Source organism: Hyla sarda, chromosome 5 (assembly GCF_029499605.1).
Source record: "Hyla sarda isolate aHylSar1 chromosome 5, aHylSar1.hap1, whole genome shotgun sequence".
NCBI classification, from domain to species: domain Eukaryota; kingdom Metazoa; phylum Chordata; class Amphibia; order Anura; family Hylidae; genus Hyla; species Hyla sarda.
Window position 1 is genome coordinate 6119022 of NC_079193.1, and position 18115 is coordinate 6137136.

General features: G+C 47.9%; 1 protein-coding gene across 6 annotated transcripts; it reads left to right on the forward strand.

Moving 5' to 3' along the window:
* The first annotated feature begins 553 nt into the window (after positions 1–553).
* On the forward strand, positions 554–16768 carry LOC130272827 (chondroitin sulfate proteoglycan 5-like). Of its 6 annotated transcripts, none has more exons than XM_056518765.1 (4): positions 554–768; positions 2390–2546; positions 14429–14474; positions 15846–16768. In XM_056518765.1, the coding sequence occupies exons 2-4, from the start codon at positions 2506–2508 to the stop codon at positions 16005–16007; spliced, it is 249 nt and encodes an 82-aa protein (XP_056374740.1). In that variant the 5' UTR covers positions 554–768; positions 2390–2505; the 3' UTR covers positions 16008–16768. The 6 variants fall into 6 exon arrangements, with proteins under 6 accessions (XP_056374740.1, XP_056374741.1, XP_056374736.1 ...); XM_056518766.1 differs by having other exon boundaries at positions 2393–2546; XM_056518761.1 differs by lacking the exon at positions 14429–14474.
* The last annotated feature ends 1347 nt before the right edge of the window (positions 16769–18115 follow it).

Genomic DNA, 18115 nt, shown 5'->3' on the forward strand with positions numbered 1-18115 from the left:
GTTCTCCAGGTGTCTTCTGTCCATCCTTGTGTCCTCCAGGTGTCTTCTGTCCATCCTTGTGTTCTCCAGGTGTCTTCTGTCCATCCTTCTGCCCTTCAGGTGTCTTCTGTCCATCCTTGTGTCCTTTAGGTGTCTTCTGTCCATCCTTGTATCCTTTAGGTGTCTTCTGTCCATCCTTGTGTCCTCCAGGTGTCTTCTGTCCATCCTTGTGTCCTTTAGGTGTCTTCTGTCCATCCTTGTGTCCTCCAGGTGTCTTCTGTCCATCCTTCTGCCCTTCAGGTGCCTTCTGTCAATCCTTGTATCCTTTAGGTGTCTTCTGTCCATCCTTGTGTCTTCTGTCCATCCTTGTGTTCTCCAGGTGTCTTCTGTTCATCCTTCTGCCCTTCAGGTGTTTTCTGTCAATCCTTGTATCCTTTAGGTGTCTTCTGTCCGTCCTTGTGTCCTTCAGGTGTCTTCTGTCCATCCTTGTATCCTTTAGGTGTCTTCTGTCCATCCTTGTGTCCTTCAGGTGTCTTCTGTCCATCCTTGTGTCCTCTGGTTGTGCTCAGTGACCTCACTTCTTTTTTTTTTTTTTTGCAGATGTAATACCCAGGACTACATATGGCACAAGGGGCTGCGTTGCGAGTCCATCATCACCGACTTCCAGGTCATGTGTGTGGCCGTGGGCACCGCCGCGCTTGTTGTCCTTCTTCTCTTCATGATGACTGTCTTCTTTGCCAAAAAACTCTACCTGCTCAAAACCGAGAACTACAAACTACGTAAGAGAAAGTAAGTGACCACTACTCTGCATAGCCAATATATCTAAGCCTACCATGTGTGTTGCTGTCTGTTGAGCTGCTGTATCTAAGCCTACTATATGTGATACTGTGTGCTGAGCTGCTGTATCTAAGCCTACCATGTGTGATACAGTCTTAGATAACACACAGCCCTACACCCCAATTATACAAAGTTCCTGAGGATAAGTGACTCACTTGGACCCTTGGATTTGCTCCTCTCCTTGTAGCTCCACTTCACCCCCCCCAATCCCCTTCAGAGAACTTCATCAATGGATGAAAAGTTTCGGCCCTTTGTAGTCGTCTGTGTCTGGCGGTTGTTGGTTGAAGCTTTTCATGGCAACTTCGGACAAAGCCCCATCTGTCGGCCCCTAGAATAAGGAGCCCCCGCTGGGCAGCAGCTGTTTGCCAGCTTTACAGTGTGGGCCGAGGGTGGGGGGTGTAAGAACACTTGAATTGTGGGTGTTCTGCCAGGCGGAGGTAACCATTGTGCGGGTGGAGGTTGGAGGCGGGGTGCCCCCTGTTTTGTAAAGTGATTTCAAAAAGTTCTCCACAACTTTAAAAAGTTTGTCCTGACTTGTATCATGGCCTGCTGCAGATCTACGGCAGCTGAAGACCAAGTAGTCATCCAACCTGGAGAGGAATTATATGTCTTGCATTGTTTTTATTCTGCACAGCTGCAGACAGTCAGGAGCATGCTGGGAGTTGTAGTTCTCCAACATCTGGAGAGCATCAGGTTGGGGACAGTGTGGGCTAAGGATTAGATGAGGGATAAGAACCCTGAGAGCCGTCTCTTCCCTTCCCCCACTAGAAGAACATGGCGGCCTTGGAGATCATGTAAATTTGTTATGGTGCCATTGTAACATGATCGGGGGCTTATATAGGGATTTGCATTGGAGGGCATCGTAATCCGAACCCTGATTCAATCCTGCATGGTTGCACCTGTTCCTTTAAATCAGTGGCCTCCAAATTGTGGACCTCCTGCTGTTTCAAAACTCCCAGCATGCCCGGACAGCCAAAGTACACAACAGATTTCTTCCCTGCAATCTGCTGTCCGCTGCCTATTGTTAGGGGAATTCCATCCCTACTAAAACATAGACCAGGATGGATCACAGGAAGGTGGGGCGGTGTTTCCCAATCAGTGTGTCTCCTGCTGTTGCAAAACTACAACTCCCAGCATGCGCGGACAGCCAACGTATACAACAGATTACTTCCCAGCAATCTGCTGTCCGCTGCCTGTTGTTAGGGGAATTCCGTCTCTAGTAATAAATGGACCAGAATGGAACACAGGAGGGGGGGGGGGGGATAGGGGTTTCCCAGTGTGTCTCTAGCTGTTGCAAAACTACAACTCCCAGCATGGCCGGACAGCCAGCGGCTGTCCGGGCATGCTGGGAGTTGTAGTTTTGCAACTGGAGTCTATTCAGCTTCTGATGGGAATTGTGGGTTGAAGCTACCCCTTGTGGGTCCAAAATTGGGACTCAGGGTCCGAGGAGACGGTTGATAACCGAGAGCAGATGCCTGCGTACACCTCCACACCTGGATCAAAACAGGTAAATGGCATTAATATGTATGGGATAACAATGTTTGGCGCGGTGGTAACACGTCTTCTCTCGCAGCAGGTACCGGACTCCCTCCGAGCTCCACAACGATAATTTCTCACTCTCCACCATTGCGGAAGGCTCCCACCCAAATGTAAGGAAACTATGCGACACTCCATCTAAACTGTCCCCCCATGTCCGTGCCATGGCTTACTATGATAACGTTATCTGTCAGGTAACTCGTCTGTTTCATGTCTACCCTTCTGCATGCTGCAAGACCCCCCCACTGTGCAGGGTGGGTTCAGAGAGCCGGGGCCGGTGCACGCCACCCATCACTGTATGCTGGGACCCCCAGATCTCCTACAGCATGAGCCCCCAGGGATATCATCCCCTGATTTACTGACTGTAGACTAGGAAAGGAAGATAGTGCCATAGCCTCCCCTGCCTGCAATGGAGAATCGAATGCTGCATGATGACTACTAATCTGCAAGAATAAGTCCTCTGCTCCCTCCACTGTGTCATCTCTGCTCTGTCTCCTGTATCTCCTTGTCTCCATCTCCCGATCCTTTCGTCTCCATCTCCTGTATCTCCTTGTCTCCTGTATCTCCTGTATATCCTCATTTCCATCTCCTGTATCATCTTTTCTCCATCTCCTGTATCTCCTCGTCTCCATCTTCTGTATCTCCTCGTCTCCATCTTCTGTATCTCCTCGTCTCCATCTCCTGTATCTCCTTGTCTCCATCTCCTGTATCTCCTCGTCTCCATCTCCTGTATCATCTTTTCTCCATCTCCTGTATCATCTTTTCTCCATCTCCTGTATCTCCTCGTCTCCATCTCCTGTATCTCCTCGTCTCCATCTCCTGTATCTCCTCGTCTCCATCTCCTGTATCTCCTCGTCTCCATCTCCTGTATCTCCTCGTCTCCATCTCCTGTATCTCCTCGTCTCCATCTCCTGTATCTCCTCGTCTCCATCTCCTGTATCTCCTCGTCTCCATCTTCGGTATCTCCTCGTCTCCATCTCCTGTATCTCCTCGTCTCCATCTCCTCGTCTCCATCTCCTGTATCTCCTCGTCTCCATCTCCTGTATCTCCTCGTCTCCATCTTCGGTATCTCCTCGTCTCCATTTCCTGTATCTCCTCGTCTCCATCTCCTCGTCTCCATCTCCTGTATTTCCTCGTCTCCATCTCCTGTATCTCCTCGTCTCCATCTCCTGTATCTCCTCGTCTCCATCTCCTGTATCTCCTCGTCTCCATCTCCTGTATCTCCTCGTCTCCATCTCCTGTATCTCCTCGTCTCCATCTCCTGTATCTCCTCGTCTCCATCTCCTGTATCTCCTCGTCTCCATCTCCTGTATCTCCTCGTCTCCATCTCCTGTATCTCCTCGTCTCCATCTCCTGTATCTCCTCGTCTCCATCTCCTGTATTTCCTCGTCTCCATCTCCTGTATCTCCTCGTCTCCATCTCCTGTATCTCCTCGTCTCCATCTCCTGTATCTCCTCGTCTCCATCTCCTGTATCTCCTCGTCTCCATCTCCTGTATCTCCACGTCTCCATCTCCTGTATCTCCTCGTCTCCATCTCCTGTATCTCCTCGTCTCCATCTCCTGTATCTCCTCGTCTCCATCTCCTGTATCTCCACGTCTCCATCTCCTGTATCTCCTCGTCTCCATCTCCTGTATCTCCTCATCTCCATCTCCTGTATCTCCTCGTCTCCATCTCCTGTATCTCCTCGTCTCCATCTCCTGTATCTCCTCGTCTCCATCTCCTGTATCTCTTCGTCTCCATCTTCGGTATCTCCTCGTCTCCATCTCCGGTATCTCCTCGTCTCCATCTCCTGTATCTCCTCGTCTCCATCTCCTGTATCTCCTCGTCTCCATCTCCTGTATCTCCTCGTCTCCATCTCCTGTATCCTTCTGTAGTTCTCCCTTCTTAAACGCTCCTTCCCCTGTCTCTTATATCCCGTTCTCTTCATCCCTTGTATTTTCCACCATGTTTTCTTCGGTCTTTTCCCATCTTATATCTGCAGTATTACAGCTGCTGAACCTTCTCTTCCCACTTCTGCATTTATTGTGTCGGGGTTCACATATTTTATTTTACATGAAGGTTTTCGTCCATAATGAGCCGTAATTATTATTATTTTTTACCAATTACAGACGAAAATCAATGCTTAAAATAAAATATGTGTGTGTGTTTTCTGCTGTGTGAACCCGGCCTTACACTGCACTGAATATATCCGCTGACTTTAACTCTGTCCTAGAAGATCTATTTCCTTATATTTTCTTTTTCCTCCTGGATGTCCTTGCTGTCTATTCTATTGTCTTCTGGAGGACGGACACTTCCCTCATAGCTGTTATATAGCCAGAGAAATCAATGGCCGCCTGTTCCCATACACTTACAGGAGGGGCACATTCTCCCCAATCTGACAGAGTACACCTCATATACCATATCAGTCCTGGGCAGTATACAGCTATTATTGTATATAGGGGTCCTCTGAACCCGCCCTCCCGCAGTGATCACCCCGGCTAGACCGCTCTCTGCTCCGCACTCTTCACTATGTCTCCCGACCTCCTGTCACCTCTCATGGCGTCCGACCATCGCTGTGTGTCAGTCTGCTGCATGAAAAGCTCCATATTACTGAGTGTGTACAACATTTATAGATGGAAAAAAACTGATATAAATATGACACAGACAGTATGAACATTTCAGGTTCCTATTCACCGACAGCAAGCAGAGATCTAGATAATAGGGAGATATTAAAACTCAAAGCATATAGAAAAAAAAAATCTGACTATTTCTTGTGTATGGGACAACATTGTTCCAATGATCTGCATTGAGGAGAAGCAGCAAGCGAACCGCCATTTATATGTGTGCCAGATAGAGCACAAGGATACGTTCACACGGGCGGATTTATTTGTGAGTTTCCCGCTGCGTGTTTGAAAGGGGGCGGGCACTTTGCGGTTGTCCGCAGCTGATTTTCCGCTGCTGAATTTATGCTGCGGAAAATCCGCCGCAAGCCCCATTGAAGTATTTAGGGTCTGCTGCGGATTTTCCGCCGTGGAAAATCTGCTGAGTACAGCCGAGAAGAGCCCGCCCCCTTTCAAATACGCAGCGGGAAACTCGCAAATAAACCCGCCCGTGTGAACGTACCTAACTAAAGAATAGCACATATAGCTCCGTGCAAGACAGGAGGTGGATATCAGACTACTTGAGACTTCAGTACACCACGCAGATTATCTGGGTCAGTGTTTCCCAACCAGGGTGCCTCCAGCTGTTGCAAAACTACAACTCCCAGCATGCCAGGACAGCCAAAGGCTGTCCTGGCATGCTGGGAGTTGTAGTTATGCAACAGCTGGAGGCACCCTGGTTGGGACACACTGATCTGGGGTCATTGACCGCCATTTCCTTACTTTTTATAAGGATAGGAATGGCTGAGAAGGGGTTAACAGAGTTTGTGTGCCGCAATATGGTCACAGCAGAAAAAAAAAGCAGCTGTGGCCTCCCGCCAAGTCTGCGCTTAAATCCGATATTTATCCCTTTGCACGACGCTCAGATTGAATGGCAACATCTGGGCGCCGGCGGCTGGCAGCGCAGTCATGACTCCACAACCTCTGCAGCAGGTGGAGGAGTCCTGGAATAACCTGCGTCAAATAACCACGGAGAGCGCCGGCTGCAGTGGGTGGGCGGCATTATGTGGACGCGGGAAATGAAAAACCAACTATACTGAGAGAACAGCGGCGGGACTGAAAGAAATCCGAGAGATCATGGATCCTCCCAAATATATTGTAGTAATATAGAATATAAATCCATCCAGCGGTGACATATACAGAACTGTGTGTTATACAGGGTATATATATAGCTATACAAGGAACCCCTCTGCACCCACCTGCTGCCTAAATACTGTTAAAGAGGTACTCCGCCCCTAGACATCTTATCCCCTATCTTCCGATAGTAGTGATAGGTTCTGGTGTTAAAGGGGTACTCCGCCCCTAAACATCTTATTCCCTATCTTCCGATAGTACTGATTGGTTCTGGGGTTAAAGGGGTACTCCGCCCCTAGACATCTTATCCCCTATCTTCCGATAGTAGTGATTGGTTCTGGGGTTAAAGGGGTACTCTGCCCCTAGACATCTTATTCTATATCTTATACCCTATCCCCTATCTGCCGATGGTAGTCATTGGTTCTTGGGCTAAAGAGGTACTCCGCCCCTAGACATCTTATCCCCTATCTTCCGATAGTACGGATTGGTTCTGGGGTTAAAGGGGTACTCTGCCCCTAGACATCTTATTCTATATCTTATACCCTATCCCCTATCTGCCGATGGTAGTCATTGGTTCTTGGGCTAAAGTGGTACTCCGCCCCTAGACATCTTATCCCCTATCGGCCGATAGTAGTGATTGTTCCCGGGTTAAAGGGGTACTCTGCCCCTAAACATCTTATTCCCTATCTTCCCATAGTAGTGATAGGTTCTGGGGTTAAAGGGGTACTCCGCCCCTAGACATCTTATCCCCTATCCTCCGATGGTAGTGATTGGTTCTAGGGTTAAAGAGGTACTCCGCCCCTAGACATCTTATCCCCTATCCAAAGGATAAGGGATAAGATGTCTGATTCGGGGGGGGGGGGGGGGGTCCCGTCACGCCACGCCCCCTTGTGATGTCACACCACGCCCCCTCCATTCATGTCTATACCATAGACATGAATGGAGGGGGCGTGGTGTGACATCACGTCTCCCGCCGCGGGAACCCAGAGTTCTAAACAGACTGTTTCGAATGCCGGGTGCAGCACGGAGATCGCAGGAGGGGGGGTGGTGGGGTGGTGGGGGGCGGAGTGGCAGGACCCCCACGATTGGACATCTTATCCCCTATGCTTTGGATAGGGGATAAGTTGTCTAGGGGTGGAGTACCCCTTTAACCCCAGGCTGTACAAGAAGATTGCCGATAGTACTGATCGGTTTTATGTTATAACACAATACTGAACGGTACATAGAAATCTAACAATTGTCTTAAAATTTACAGTCTTAATAGCAAAGTGTAAAGTGTTAAAAAAACAATAAAAATATAAATCTTTTTTCCACAAAAAACACTACATATCTGGTATCGGCGCCAGCGTAAATGCTTGATCTATCAAAATATAATCTTTATTCTCCCTCACGATGAATGGCGTGAATATAAAAAAAATACCATACAGCACAATTACTGATTTTTGGTCACATAAGGTCAGAAAAAAAAATGATAAAAAGGTGATCAAAATGTCCCATCCAAACAAAAATGGTTCTAATAAAAACTACAGATCGTGGTGCAAAAATTTTACCTCATACATGCTGAGTATATTGAAAAATAAGTGTTATAGGGGTCAGAATAGGACAATAATAAATATACGCATATCGTTTTTTTTGTATATTGATATTACCGGCCTGGTGTAACGCCCACTTGGGATTTTTCGGATAAGCTCTCCTTCCGGGGCGCCTTCATTGTGTGCAGGGGGTCACCCGATTCTGCCTGTAATACTGAATTCCCCTGCGGTAGGTTTACAGTATTACAGGGGGCGGTATACGGTCAGATCTGTACTCTACCTGTGAGGTTATAGCAGTATTATAGACAGGGCGGCCATGTTACAGGATGAGAAGATTTATTAGAGCGGCGCCGTGATGCGGTGAGCGTGACCGCCCAGTAATCTGTTAGTGCGGTCAGGATGAAGATGAATCGGGGGGGTTGCGAGCTCGGTGAGGGATGCTCACTGGACCGTTGTGTGAGGAGATGGCAGTTGCTAGGCAACCAGATTCAGGCTTCAGACGGGAAGAAGGCCCGGGGACAACAATTCCAGTCAGAGCGGAGCGGCTGCCATTAATCCGATGATTTTATTTTATTACTTGGTAATTGAATTAACCTTCTTCTGTCACAGTTTGAGGTAATTTAAGGAATTTTCGGTCAATACCTCGAGACAAGCGAGTGCGGCCGACGGAAACAGATATTTTACAGTTATTTTTGTCAATATTGTTTTATGTATTTTTTATATATATATACACTGTATATTACTAAAGTAGAACATTTTGCCCTTGGTGAATTGCGAAACTGAGCGGCCAATCAAGAGCGTTGTGTGAAGTCACATGATTTGTGGCATATCTCAGTATACAAGTCAGTGGAGCCATTTTTTTGGACCATCTGAAGAACCTCTGGCTCGGCCCATCAGTACCCCTGGGGCAAAGCAAACATTACCATCTGCGTCAGGTCTTTGGCCCTGTGCACACTAGGGCAGTGGTCTCAAACTGTGGCCCTCCAGATGTTGCAAAAATTCAATTCCCAGCATGTCCGGACACTAAAGGTCTGTCTGCTTCCTCCTGAGGATGCACACTTTCTCTGAAAGGTAAATCAAGGCTTACCTTTTATCTTATTTCTTAGTGCAGTGGTCTTCAAACTGCAGTCCTCCAGTTGTTGCAAAACTTCAACTCCCAGCATGCCCGGACAGCCAACGGCTGGGTGTTACAGTTTTGCAACATCTGGAGGGCCACAGTTTGGAGACCACTGCACTAGAGATACTCCATTTTGCACTAAATTCGCTGGCAGCAGCCTCCCATTCATTTCAGTGCGAGTTCTGCCACTCAGCTCGCACGTCGGAAATTCTGCTGCAGAACTTCTGGCGCGGAATTGGATTCCGGTGAAATTAGAAGATCGGACATGTTCCGATGGAATTTGCCGTTTGTCAACAGCAGGGTACACCTCGCCAACAACAGGGTACACCTCGCCAACAACAGGGTACACCTCGCCAACAGCGGGGTGCACCTCACCAACAGCAGGGTACGCCTCGCCAACAGTGGGGTACACCTCGCCAACAGCGGGGTGCACCTTGCCAACAGCAGGGTACGCCTCGCCAACAGCAGGGTACGCCTCGCCAACAGCGGGGTACACCTCGCCAACAGCGGGGTGCGCCTCACCAACAGCAGGGTGCGCCTCACCAACAGCGGGGTGCGCCTCACCAACAGCGGGGTGCGCCTCACCAACAGCAGGGTGCGCCTCACCAACAGCGGGGTACGCCTCACCAACAGCAGGGTGCGCCTCACCAACAGCAGGGTGCGCCTCACCAACAGCGGGGTGCGCCTCACCAACAGCAGGGTGCGCCTCACCAACAGCAGGGTACGCCTCACCAACAGCAGGGTGCGCCTCACCAACAGCAGGGTGCGCCTCACCAACAGCAGGGTGCGCCTCACCAACAGCAGGGTGGCACCTCACCAACAGCAGGGTGGCACCTCACCAACAGCAGGGTGGCACCTCACCCACAGCAGGGTGGCACCTCACAGTATAACAGACCAATAGAAACCTCTCTTGTAGCTTAGTACACAAGGGCATCAGACCCTGCACTGTTGGGGTGCACCGTGTGACCTGTTTCAGTTTCTGGGTCACCCCGGCGCATTCACACAGAGGGAGATTTATCAAACTGTTTAGGTGTCTATATCTGTCTCTCTGTCTATTTAGTTGAGACTTTTATGAGACTTTTCCTTTAGATCCCTTCTCTGCAGAAATAGTATAGTGATCTACAATAGAGGATAAAATGCCGGGCTCAGGAATTTATCCACTGAGACTTTTATTGGAAAGTCTCAAAAAAGTCTCCTCAACGTAAAATACGCAGAAAAGTCAGACCATGTCAGACCCGGCGGAAATCCAATCTGAATAGTTAGTAGGAAGCCTTTTATACATTTTTTGGGATGCACCATGTGACACAGTGCAGTTTACATTTCACATGATATTTTAGCTTGAATCTGGAGGGTAATCTTGGAGCGCACAGGAATGCGCTGTCTCATAGACAGTTCTGCGTTACGTGAGCGCAGCAGAGTCACATTGCGCAGCAGAGTCACATCTGCGCAGCAGAGTCACATTGAATTAAAGGGGTACCCCGCTGCTCAGCGTTTGGGACAAACTGTTCCGAACGCTGGAGCCAGCGCAGAGAGCTTGTGACGTCGTAGCCATGCCCCTCATGATGTCATGCCCCACCCCCTCAATGCAAGTCTATGGCAGGGGGCGTGACGGCCGTCACGCCCCCTCCCATAGACTTGCATTGAGGAGGTGGGGTGTTACATCAGGGGGCGGGGCTATGACGTCAGGAGCTCCCGGTGTCGGCTCCAGCGTTCGGAACATTACTCTGCTGCAGCGGAATCTCCGGCCCAATTTCCTATCCGGAATTCGGAATTCCATGGTGGGAACCTAGCCTACGATTCTGACTGATTACCACATAAATAATCCTCCTTTTGAATTTAGACTAACAGAGTTAAAGGGGTACTCCCATGGAAAACTTATTTTTTTTTTTTTTTTTTTTTAATAAACTGGTTCCAGAAAGTTAAATAGATTTGTAAATTACTTCTATTAAAAAATCTTAATCCTTCCAGTACTTTTCAGCTGCTGTATACTACAGAGGAAATGCTTTTCTTTTTGGATTTCTCTTCTGTCACGAGCACAGTGCTCTCTGCTGACCTCTGCTGTCCATTTTAGGAACTGTCCAGAGCAGGAGAAAATCCCCATAGCAAACATAGGCTGCTCTGGACAGTTCCTTAAATGGACAGCAGAGGTCGGCAGAGAGCACTGTGGTCGTGACAGAAGAGAAATCCAAAAAGAAAAGCATTTCCTCTGTAGTATACAGCCACTAAAAAGTACTGGAAGGATTAAGATTTTTTTTTTAATAGAAGTAATTTACAAATCTGTTTAACTTTCTGACACCAGTTTATAAAAAAATAAATAAATAAAATGTTTTCCATGGGAGTACCCCTTTAAGGGCTAACTTAGAATGCTTGAAAAAATATTATAAAAAAAAAATTATAAACATTAAAGAATAGATAGAGAAATACTTTAAGAAAAACGCAGTTTGGAGAGGTTAAAGGGACACTCCGGCGCTAAGACATCTTATCCCCTATCCAAAGCATAGGGGATAAGATGCCTGATTATGGGGGTCCCGCCGCTGGGGGGACGCAGCACCACGTTATAATCAGTCCCCGGAGCACGTTGGCTCCGGGTCTGATTACTGTCGATTACGGTGGCCGGAGCATTGTGACGTCACGGCCCCGCCCCCGTGTGCCGTCACATTCCGCCCCCTCAATGCAAGCCTATGGGAGGGGGCGTGACACGCCCCCTCCCATAGGCTTGCATTGAGGGGGCGGAGCTTGCCGTCACAATGCTCTGGCCCCCGTGATCGCCAGTAATCAGACCCGGAGCGAACGTGCTCTGTGTAGAATAGACAATAATGTCCATTCGCAAGATTTTCTAAACGCTGTGCGACGTTTGATAAATTGCACGGACTATAGACCCGTGGCCAGAGACTAATCTCGTCTAAATTACTGCGGAGAATAGATAATGATAATAAATCCCCCCCCATTGTATTTCGCACTGCGGACGCACTGGCGACAATAACAGAGGGACTGCAGAGCGAGATCTCGACTGCGGCCGGGTGTGTAGTGGAATATATCCCGCTGTAGAAATGTCAGAGCATCCGCAGCGTGAAATACGATGTGGATGCGCCCGGTGTGACGCTGTCCTCTCATGGGAAATGGTCCAGGAATCAGAGACAAACTCTCTGTCAAGGGCGTAGCTATAGAGTTAGCTGACCCACCGGGGCCCTGGTGCCTAAGGGGGCCCCAAAACCCATCTGCCCCATAAGAGACCAGTAGTATATTTGGCATATGGGGCCCTGTTGAAGATTTTGCAAAGGGGCCCAGAAGCTACAAGCTACACCTCCGCTCTCTGCAGTCCCCTTTTGTGGCCTTTAAAGGGGTACTCCGGTGGAAAACTTCTTGTTTTTTTATGAACTGGTGCCAGAAATGTAAACAGATTTGTAAATTACTTCTATTAAAAAAATCTTTACCCTTCCAGTACTTCTTAGCAGCTGTATGCTACATAGGAAATTCTGTTCTTTTTGAATTTCTTTTTTGTCTTGTCTGCAGTGCTCTCTGCTGACACCTCTGTTCGTGTCAGGAACTGTCCAGAGCAGGAGAAAATCCCCATAGCAAACCTATGCTGCTCTGGACAGTTCCTGATACGGACAGAGGTGTCAGCAGAGAGCACTGTGGACAAGACAAAAAAGGAATTCAAAAAGAACCAAATTTCCTCTGTAGCATACAGCTGCTAAAAAGTACTGGAAGAGTAAAGATTTTTTAATAGATGTAATTTACAAATCTGTTTAACTTTCTGGCACCAGTTGACTTATACAGACCTAAAAAAAAAAAATGTTTCTCACCGGAGTACCCACCCCTTAACGACACAGGACGTATATTTATGTCCTGCGCCGGCTCCCGCGATATGAAGCATCATATCGCGTCAGTCCCAGCGCTCATCAACGGCCGGGACCCGCGGCTAATACCACACATCGCCGATCGCGGCGATGTGCGGTATTAACACTTTAGAAGCGGCGGTCAAAGCTGACCGCAGCTTCTGAAGGGAAAGTATCCCGGGTAGTCAGTCGGGCTGTTCGGGACCGCCGTGGTGAAATCGCCGCGTCCCGAACAGCTTACAGGACACCGGGAGGGACCTTACCTGCCTCCTCGGTGTCCGATCGGCGAATGACTGCTCCGTGCCTGAGATCCAGGCAGGAGCAGTCAAGCGCTGATAACACTGATCACAGGCATGTTAATACACGCCTGTGATCAGGAGGAGAGATCAGTGTGTGCAGTGTTATAGGTCCCTATGGGATAACAATGATCAGTGTGTGCAGTGTTATAGGTCCCTATGGGATAACAATGATCAGTGTGTGCAGTGTTATAGGTCCCTATGGGATAACAATGATCAGTGTGTGCAGTGCTATAGGTCCCTATGGGATAACAATGATCAGTGTGTGCAGTGCTATAGGTCCCTATGGGACCTATAACACTACAAAAAAAAAGTAAAAAAAAAAGTGTTAATAAAGGTCATTTAACCCCTTCCCTAATAAAAGTTTGAATCACCCCCCTTTTCCCATAAAAAAATAAAAGTGTAAAAAAAAAAATAAATAAACATATGTGGTATCGCCGCGTGCGTAAATGTCCGAACTATAAAATATATAATTAATTAAACCGCACGGTCAATGGCGTACGCGCAAAAAAATTCCAAAGTACAAAAAAAGCTTATTTTTGGTCACTTTTTATACCGTTAAAAAATGAATAAAAAGTGATCCAAAAGTCCAATCAAAACATAAATCATACCGATAAAAACATCAGATCACGGTGCCAAAAATGAGTCCTCATACCGCCCTGTACGTGGAAAAATAAAAAAGTTATAGGGGTCAGAAGATGACATTTTTAAACATATAAATTTTCCTGCATGTAGTTATGATTTTTTCCAGAAGTGCGACAAAATCAAACCTATATAAGTAGGGGATCATTTTAACCGTATGAACCTACAGAATAATGATGAGGTGTCATTTTTACTGAAATATGCACTACGTAGAAACGGAAGCCCCCAAAAGTTACAAAATTGCGTTTTTTCTTCGATTTTGTCGCACAATTATTTTTTTTTCCGTTTCGCCGTGAATTTTTGTGTAAAATGACTAATGTCACTGCAAAGTAGAATTGGTGTTGCAAAAAATAAGCCATAATATGGATTTTTAGGTGGAAAATTGAAAGGGTTATGATTTTTAAAAGGTATGGAGGAAAAAACAAAAGTGCAAAAACTGAAAAACCCTGAGTCCTTAAGGGGTTAAGTGGCTGACACTGCCCCTCCCCCTCACTGTATTGAGAAATAGAGTGAGAGCTCTTATGGTTCATGCAGACGCCTGTTACAATGTATCCCTGACCCTTACTCTGGATCTTTACATTAATGCTGATTCGGAAGCCCCCTTTAGGTTCTCCACACTTCAGAGATGTTATTTCTCTCGTTTGGATCATGCGATGGTTTCCACTATTGATCCGGTCGCTGTGCGTGACGTTCTCATTGGCTGCCGTCCATCTATTGACTGTCCCGCTGGAGCTGATAATAGTCTTATATAAAGGTCTGTCTGGGGGGGGGTTCTTATATATAGGCGGCAGCCCTCACGATATCTCTGCTCCTTTCTGCTCTGCTGTACTATCTCTCTATAGCCTGTAGCTGCCCTCGCTGCCACGCTGCTGCCACGCTGACGCCACGCTGACGCTGTACCATGTGCTCACAAACTGTTTTTCTCATTGACTGCAGTAAATATTCGTATCTGATGAGAAAAAGTGTAAAAATCACACAGAAAGTAAGTAGAACCCCTTATACTATACGATAAAATTAAAGGGGTACTCCACTGCCCCAGTGTCTGGAACATGGGGGTTGGGATGTCATGCACACGTCCCCTCAATGAAAGTCTATGGGAGGGGGCGTGGCATCTGCCACGCCCCCTCCCATAGACTTTCATTGAGGGGACGTGGCATGGCGTCACTAGGTGGGCGTGACGTCATGACCCCCGTAGCCCGCACCCAGCGTTCGGAACAAAATCTTTTGGATGCTGGGCCAGTGGAGTACCCCTTTAAGTGGCAACACGTGTATGGTTGTTACGATTACACTTTGTGGTGGATTCATTGTATGACCCCCCCCCCTACTATGCAGTTTAGAGAACCCCTTTAAGTCTTCATCCCCACCAACAAAGTATCCATACTAAGCCTAGAACTACCTGGATTCTGCTGTGTGGATTCTCCTTATCCTGTTCATAGACATCAGATTGGTCCAGCTATTTTGTTGGCCGATAAATGGTGTCAAGTCTCTCCAGTAGCGGCTTATCTCCCCTTGTGTACAATTACATGGCCATTCTGGTAACGGTGGGAGGGAACGGTTGAGACATCTTGAGTACTAATATAAAGTGGATGTAAAGGCAGAATATGTATTTAAATTTTATGAGCCTTTAAAACTTAAACAGTTACCCTTCTCTGGTGTTACTGGTTACACTGGGATGCTACAAGTGTCAGGACCCCCCAGTACATGATATGTCAGATCATACACTGACTTTGATTTCCAGGTAGCTAGGCTTTAAGGTGACAAGAGGGGATATGATAGAGACTTTTAAATACATAAAGGGAATCAACATGGTAAAGGAGGAGAGCATATTTAAAAGAAGGAAAACTACCACAAGAGGACATAGTTTTAAATTAGAGGGGCAAAGATTTCTGCAGTAATATCAGGAAGTATTACTTTACTGAGAGAGTAGTGGATGCGTGGAATAGCCTTCCTGCAGAAGTGGTTGCTGCAAATACAGTGAAGGAGTTTAAACACGCATGGTTATCCTTCATATAACATAGGGCCAGGGACTATTGATAGGATAGGATATTGGGCAGACTAGATGGGCCAAATGGTTCTTATCTGCCGACACATTATATATAGAAGCAATATGTTTCTATGTTTCTAAAAGTGATTTCTAGGGCACCGCCATGGGTCTAAAAATGCCCCACTTGCTCTAATGCTACAAATGTCAGTACATGAGATGTCAGATGATACACTGACTTTGATTTCCAGGTAGCTTGGCTTTGAGGTGACTGTATGGAGGAAAAGTGATTTCTAGGGCACCGCCATGGGTTCAGCAAATGCCCTACTTGCTCTAATGCTCCCACTTACACAATGTGTCTGTTTTTTCCAGGAGGACCCAAACGCTCCTCAGAAGGTGCAGGATCTGCCCAAGGCTTGCCTGAAGGATGAGGAACCTTTCAACATACAGAACTCTCTATCGCCCAAGCACGAGAGCGGGAAAGGGGACCCAGACATTGTCGACGTCAACTGCGTTCTTAACAACTTAACATGAGGACAGCCGGATAGAGAGAGATGACTTCTCTGAACTTCTTCAGTGCTGAAGGGGCCAGTGAAAAAAAGCCCATCACCGTTTCCTCCAGCACTGACAGGGGTTAATGTTTCATTACCACGCCACCCCTCTAATGTGCCCCCCTTCCTTGGCATGCTTTGGTGTATTTTGTACAGAGATATGTGGAGACGTTGACAGGACATTCCCAGTGTGTGAAGTATGGGTCTGAGTAGACTGGAGAGACAACACTATACAAAGAGGAAACTGATGTAGACTCGAGGTAAAGTGCCCTTGTGTCCCGTGGAAGCCGCCGCTCTCTTTAGGCCCCAGTCTTAACCCACTTCTAAAGAGAGCGTGACCTGTGATGTCACAGGAACCGATTACATCACTAACTGAACCAATACGAGAGTGCGGCCTGTGATGTCACTGGGAACTGGTCACATCACTTACTGAACCAATATAAAAGTGCGACCTATGATGTCACCAGGAACCGATGACATCATTAACTGAACTAATACGAGAGTGTGACCTGTGATGTCACCAGGAACCGAGGACATCACTAACTAAACCAATACAAGAATGCGGCCTGTGATGTCACAAGGAACCGATGACATCACTAACTGAACCAATATGAGAGTGCGACCTGTGATGTCACTGGGAACTGGTCACATCACTAACCGAACCAATATAAAAGTGCGACCTATGATATCACCAGGAACCGATGACGTCACTAACTGAACCAATATGAGAGTGTGACCTGTGATGTCACTGGGAACTGGTCACATCGCTAACCGAACCAATATAAAAGTGCGACCTATGATATCACCAGGAACCGATGACGTCACTAACTGAACCAATATGAGAGTGCGTCCTGTGATGTCACTGGGAACTGGTCACATCGCTAACCGAACCAATATAAAAGTGCGACCTATGATATCACCAGGAACCGATGACGTCACTAACTGAACCAATATGAGAGTGCGTCCTGTGATGTCTCCAGGAACCAATGACATCACTAACCGAACCAATACAAGAGTGCGGGCTGTGATGTCACAATGAAACAATGACATCACTAACTGAACCAATACGAGATGCAGTCTATGATGTCACTGGGAACAGGTGACATCACTAACTGAACCCAATACAAGAGTGCGGCCTGTGATGTCACAAGGAACCGATGACATCACAGAGGCATCCATCAAGTGCACTGTACGTCATGTTCTGATCACATGCACTAACCACAATATAACAGGATTGTAAATTGTCTTTTGTTTCGTCCAACAAATTATGACGTAACTGCAAAGTATAATTTTTACATCGTCGGGATTCATGGTGAAATCTCAGCTAACCTGAGCCAGGATTCTCCTTATTGTGGGTCCCCAGGGGCAGAGCTATGGGGGGTACAGAGGCCTCCAGGGGAAGAGCTATAGGGGGTACAGAGGCCTCCAGGGGAAGAGCTATGGGGAGTACAGAGGCCTCCAGGGGGAAGAGCTATAGGGGGTACAGAGGCCTCCAGGGGAAGAGCTATAGGGGGTACAGAGGCCTCCAGGGGAAGAGCTATAGGGGGTACAGAGGTCTCCAGGGGAAGAGCTATAGGGGGTACAGAGGCCTCCAGGGGAAGAGCTATAGGGGGTACAGAGGCCTCCAGGGGACGAGCTATAGGGGGTACAGAGGGCTCCAGGGAAAGAGCTATAGGGGGTACAGAGGCCTCCAGGGGAAGAGCTATAGGGGGTACAGAGGCCTCCATGGGCAGAGCTATAGGGGGTACAGAGGCCTCCATGGGCAGAGCTATGGGGGGGGGTGTACAGGGGCAGAGCTATGGGGGGGGGGGGTACAGGGGTCTCCAGGGGCAGAGCTATGGGGGGTGTACAGAGGCCTCCAGGGGCAGAGCTATGGGGGGTACAGAGGCCTCCAGGGAGAAGAGCTATAGGGGGTACAGAGGCCTCCAGGGGAAGAGCTATAGGGGGTACAGAGGGCTCCAGGGGAAGAGCTATAGGGGGTACAGAGGCCTCCATGGGCAGAGCTATAGGGGTACAGGGGTCTCCAGGGGAAGAGCTATAGGCGGTACAGAGGCTTCCAGGGGCAGAGCAATAGGGGGTACAGAGGTCTCA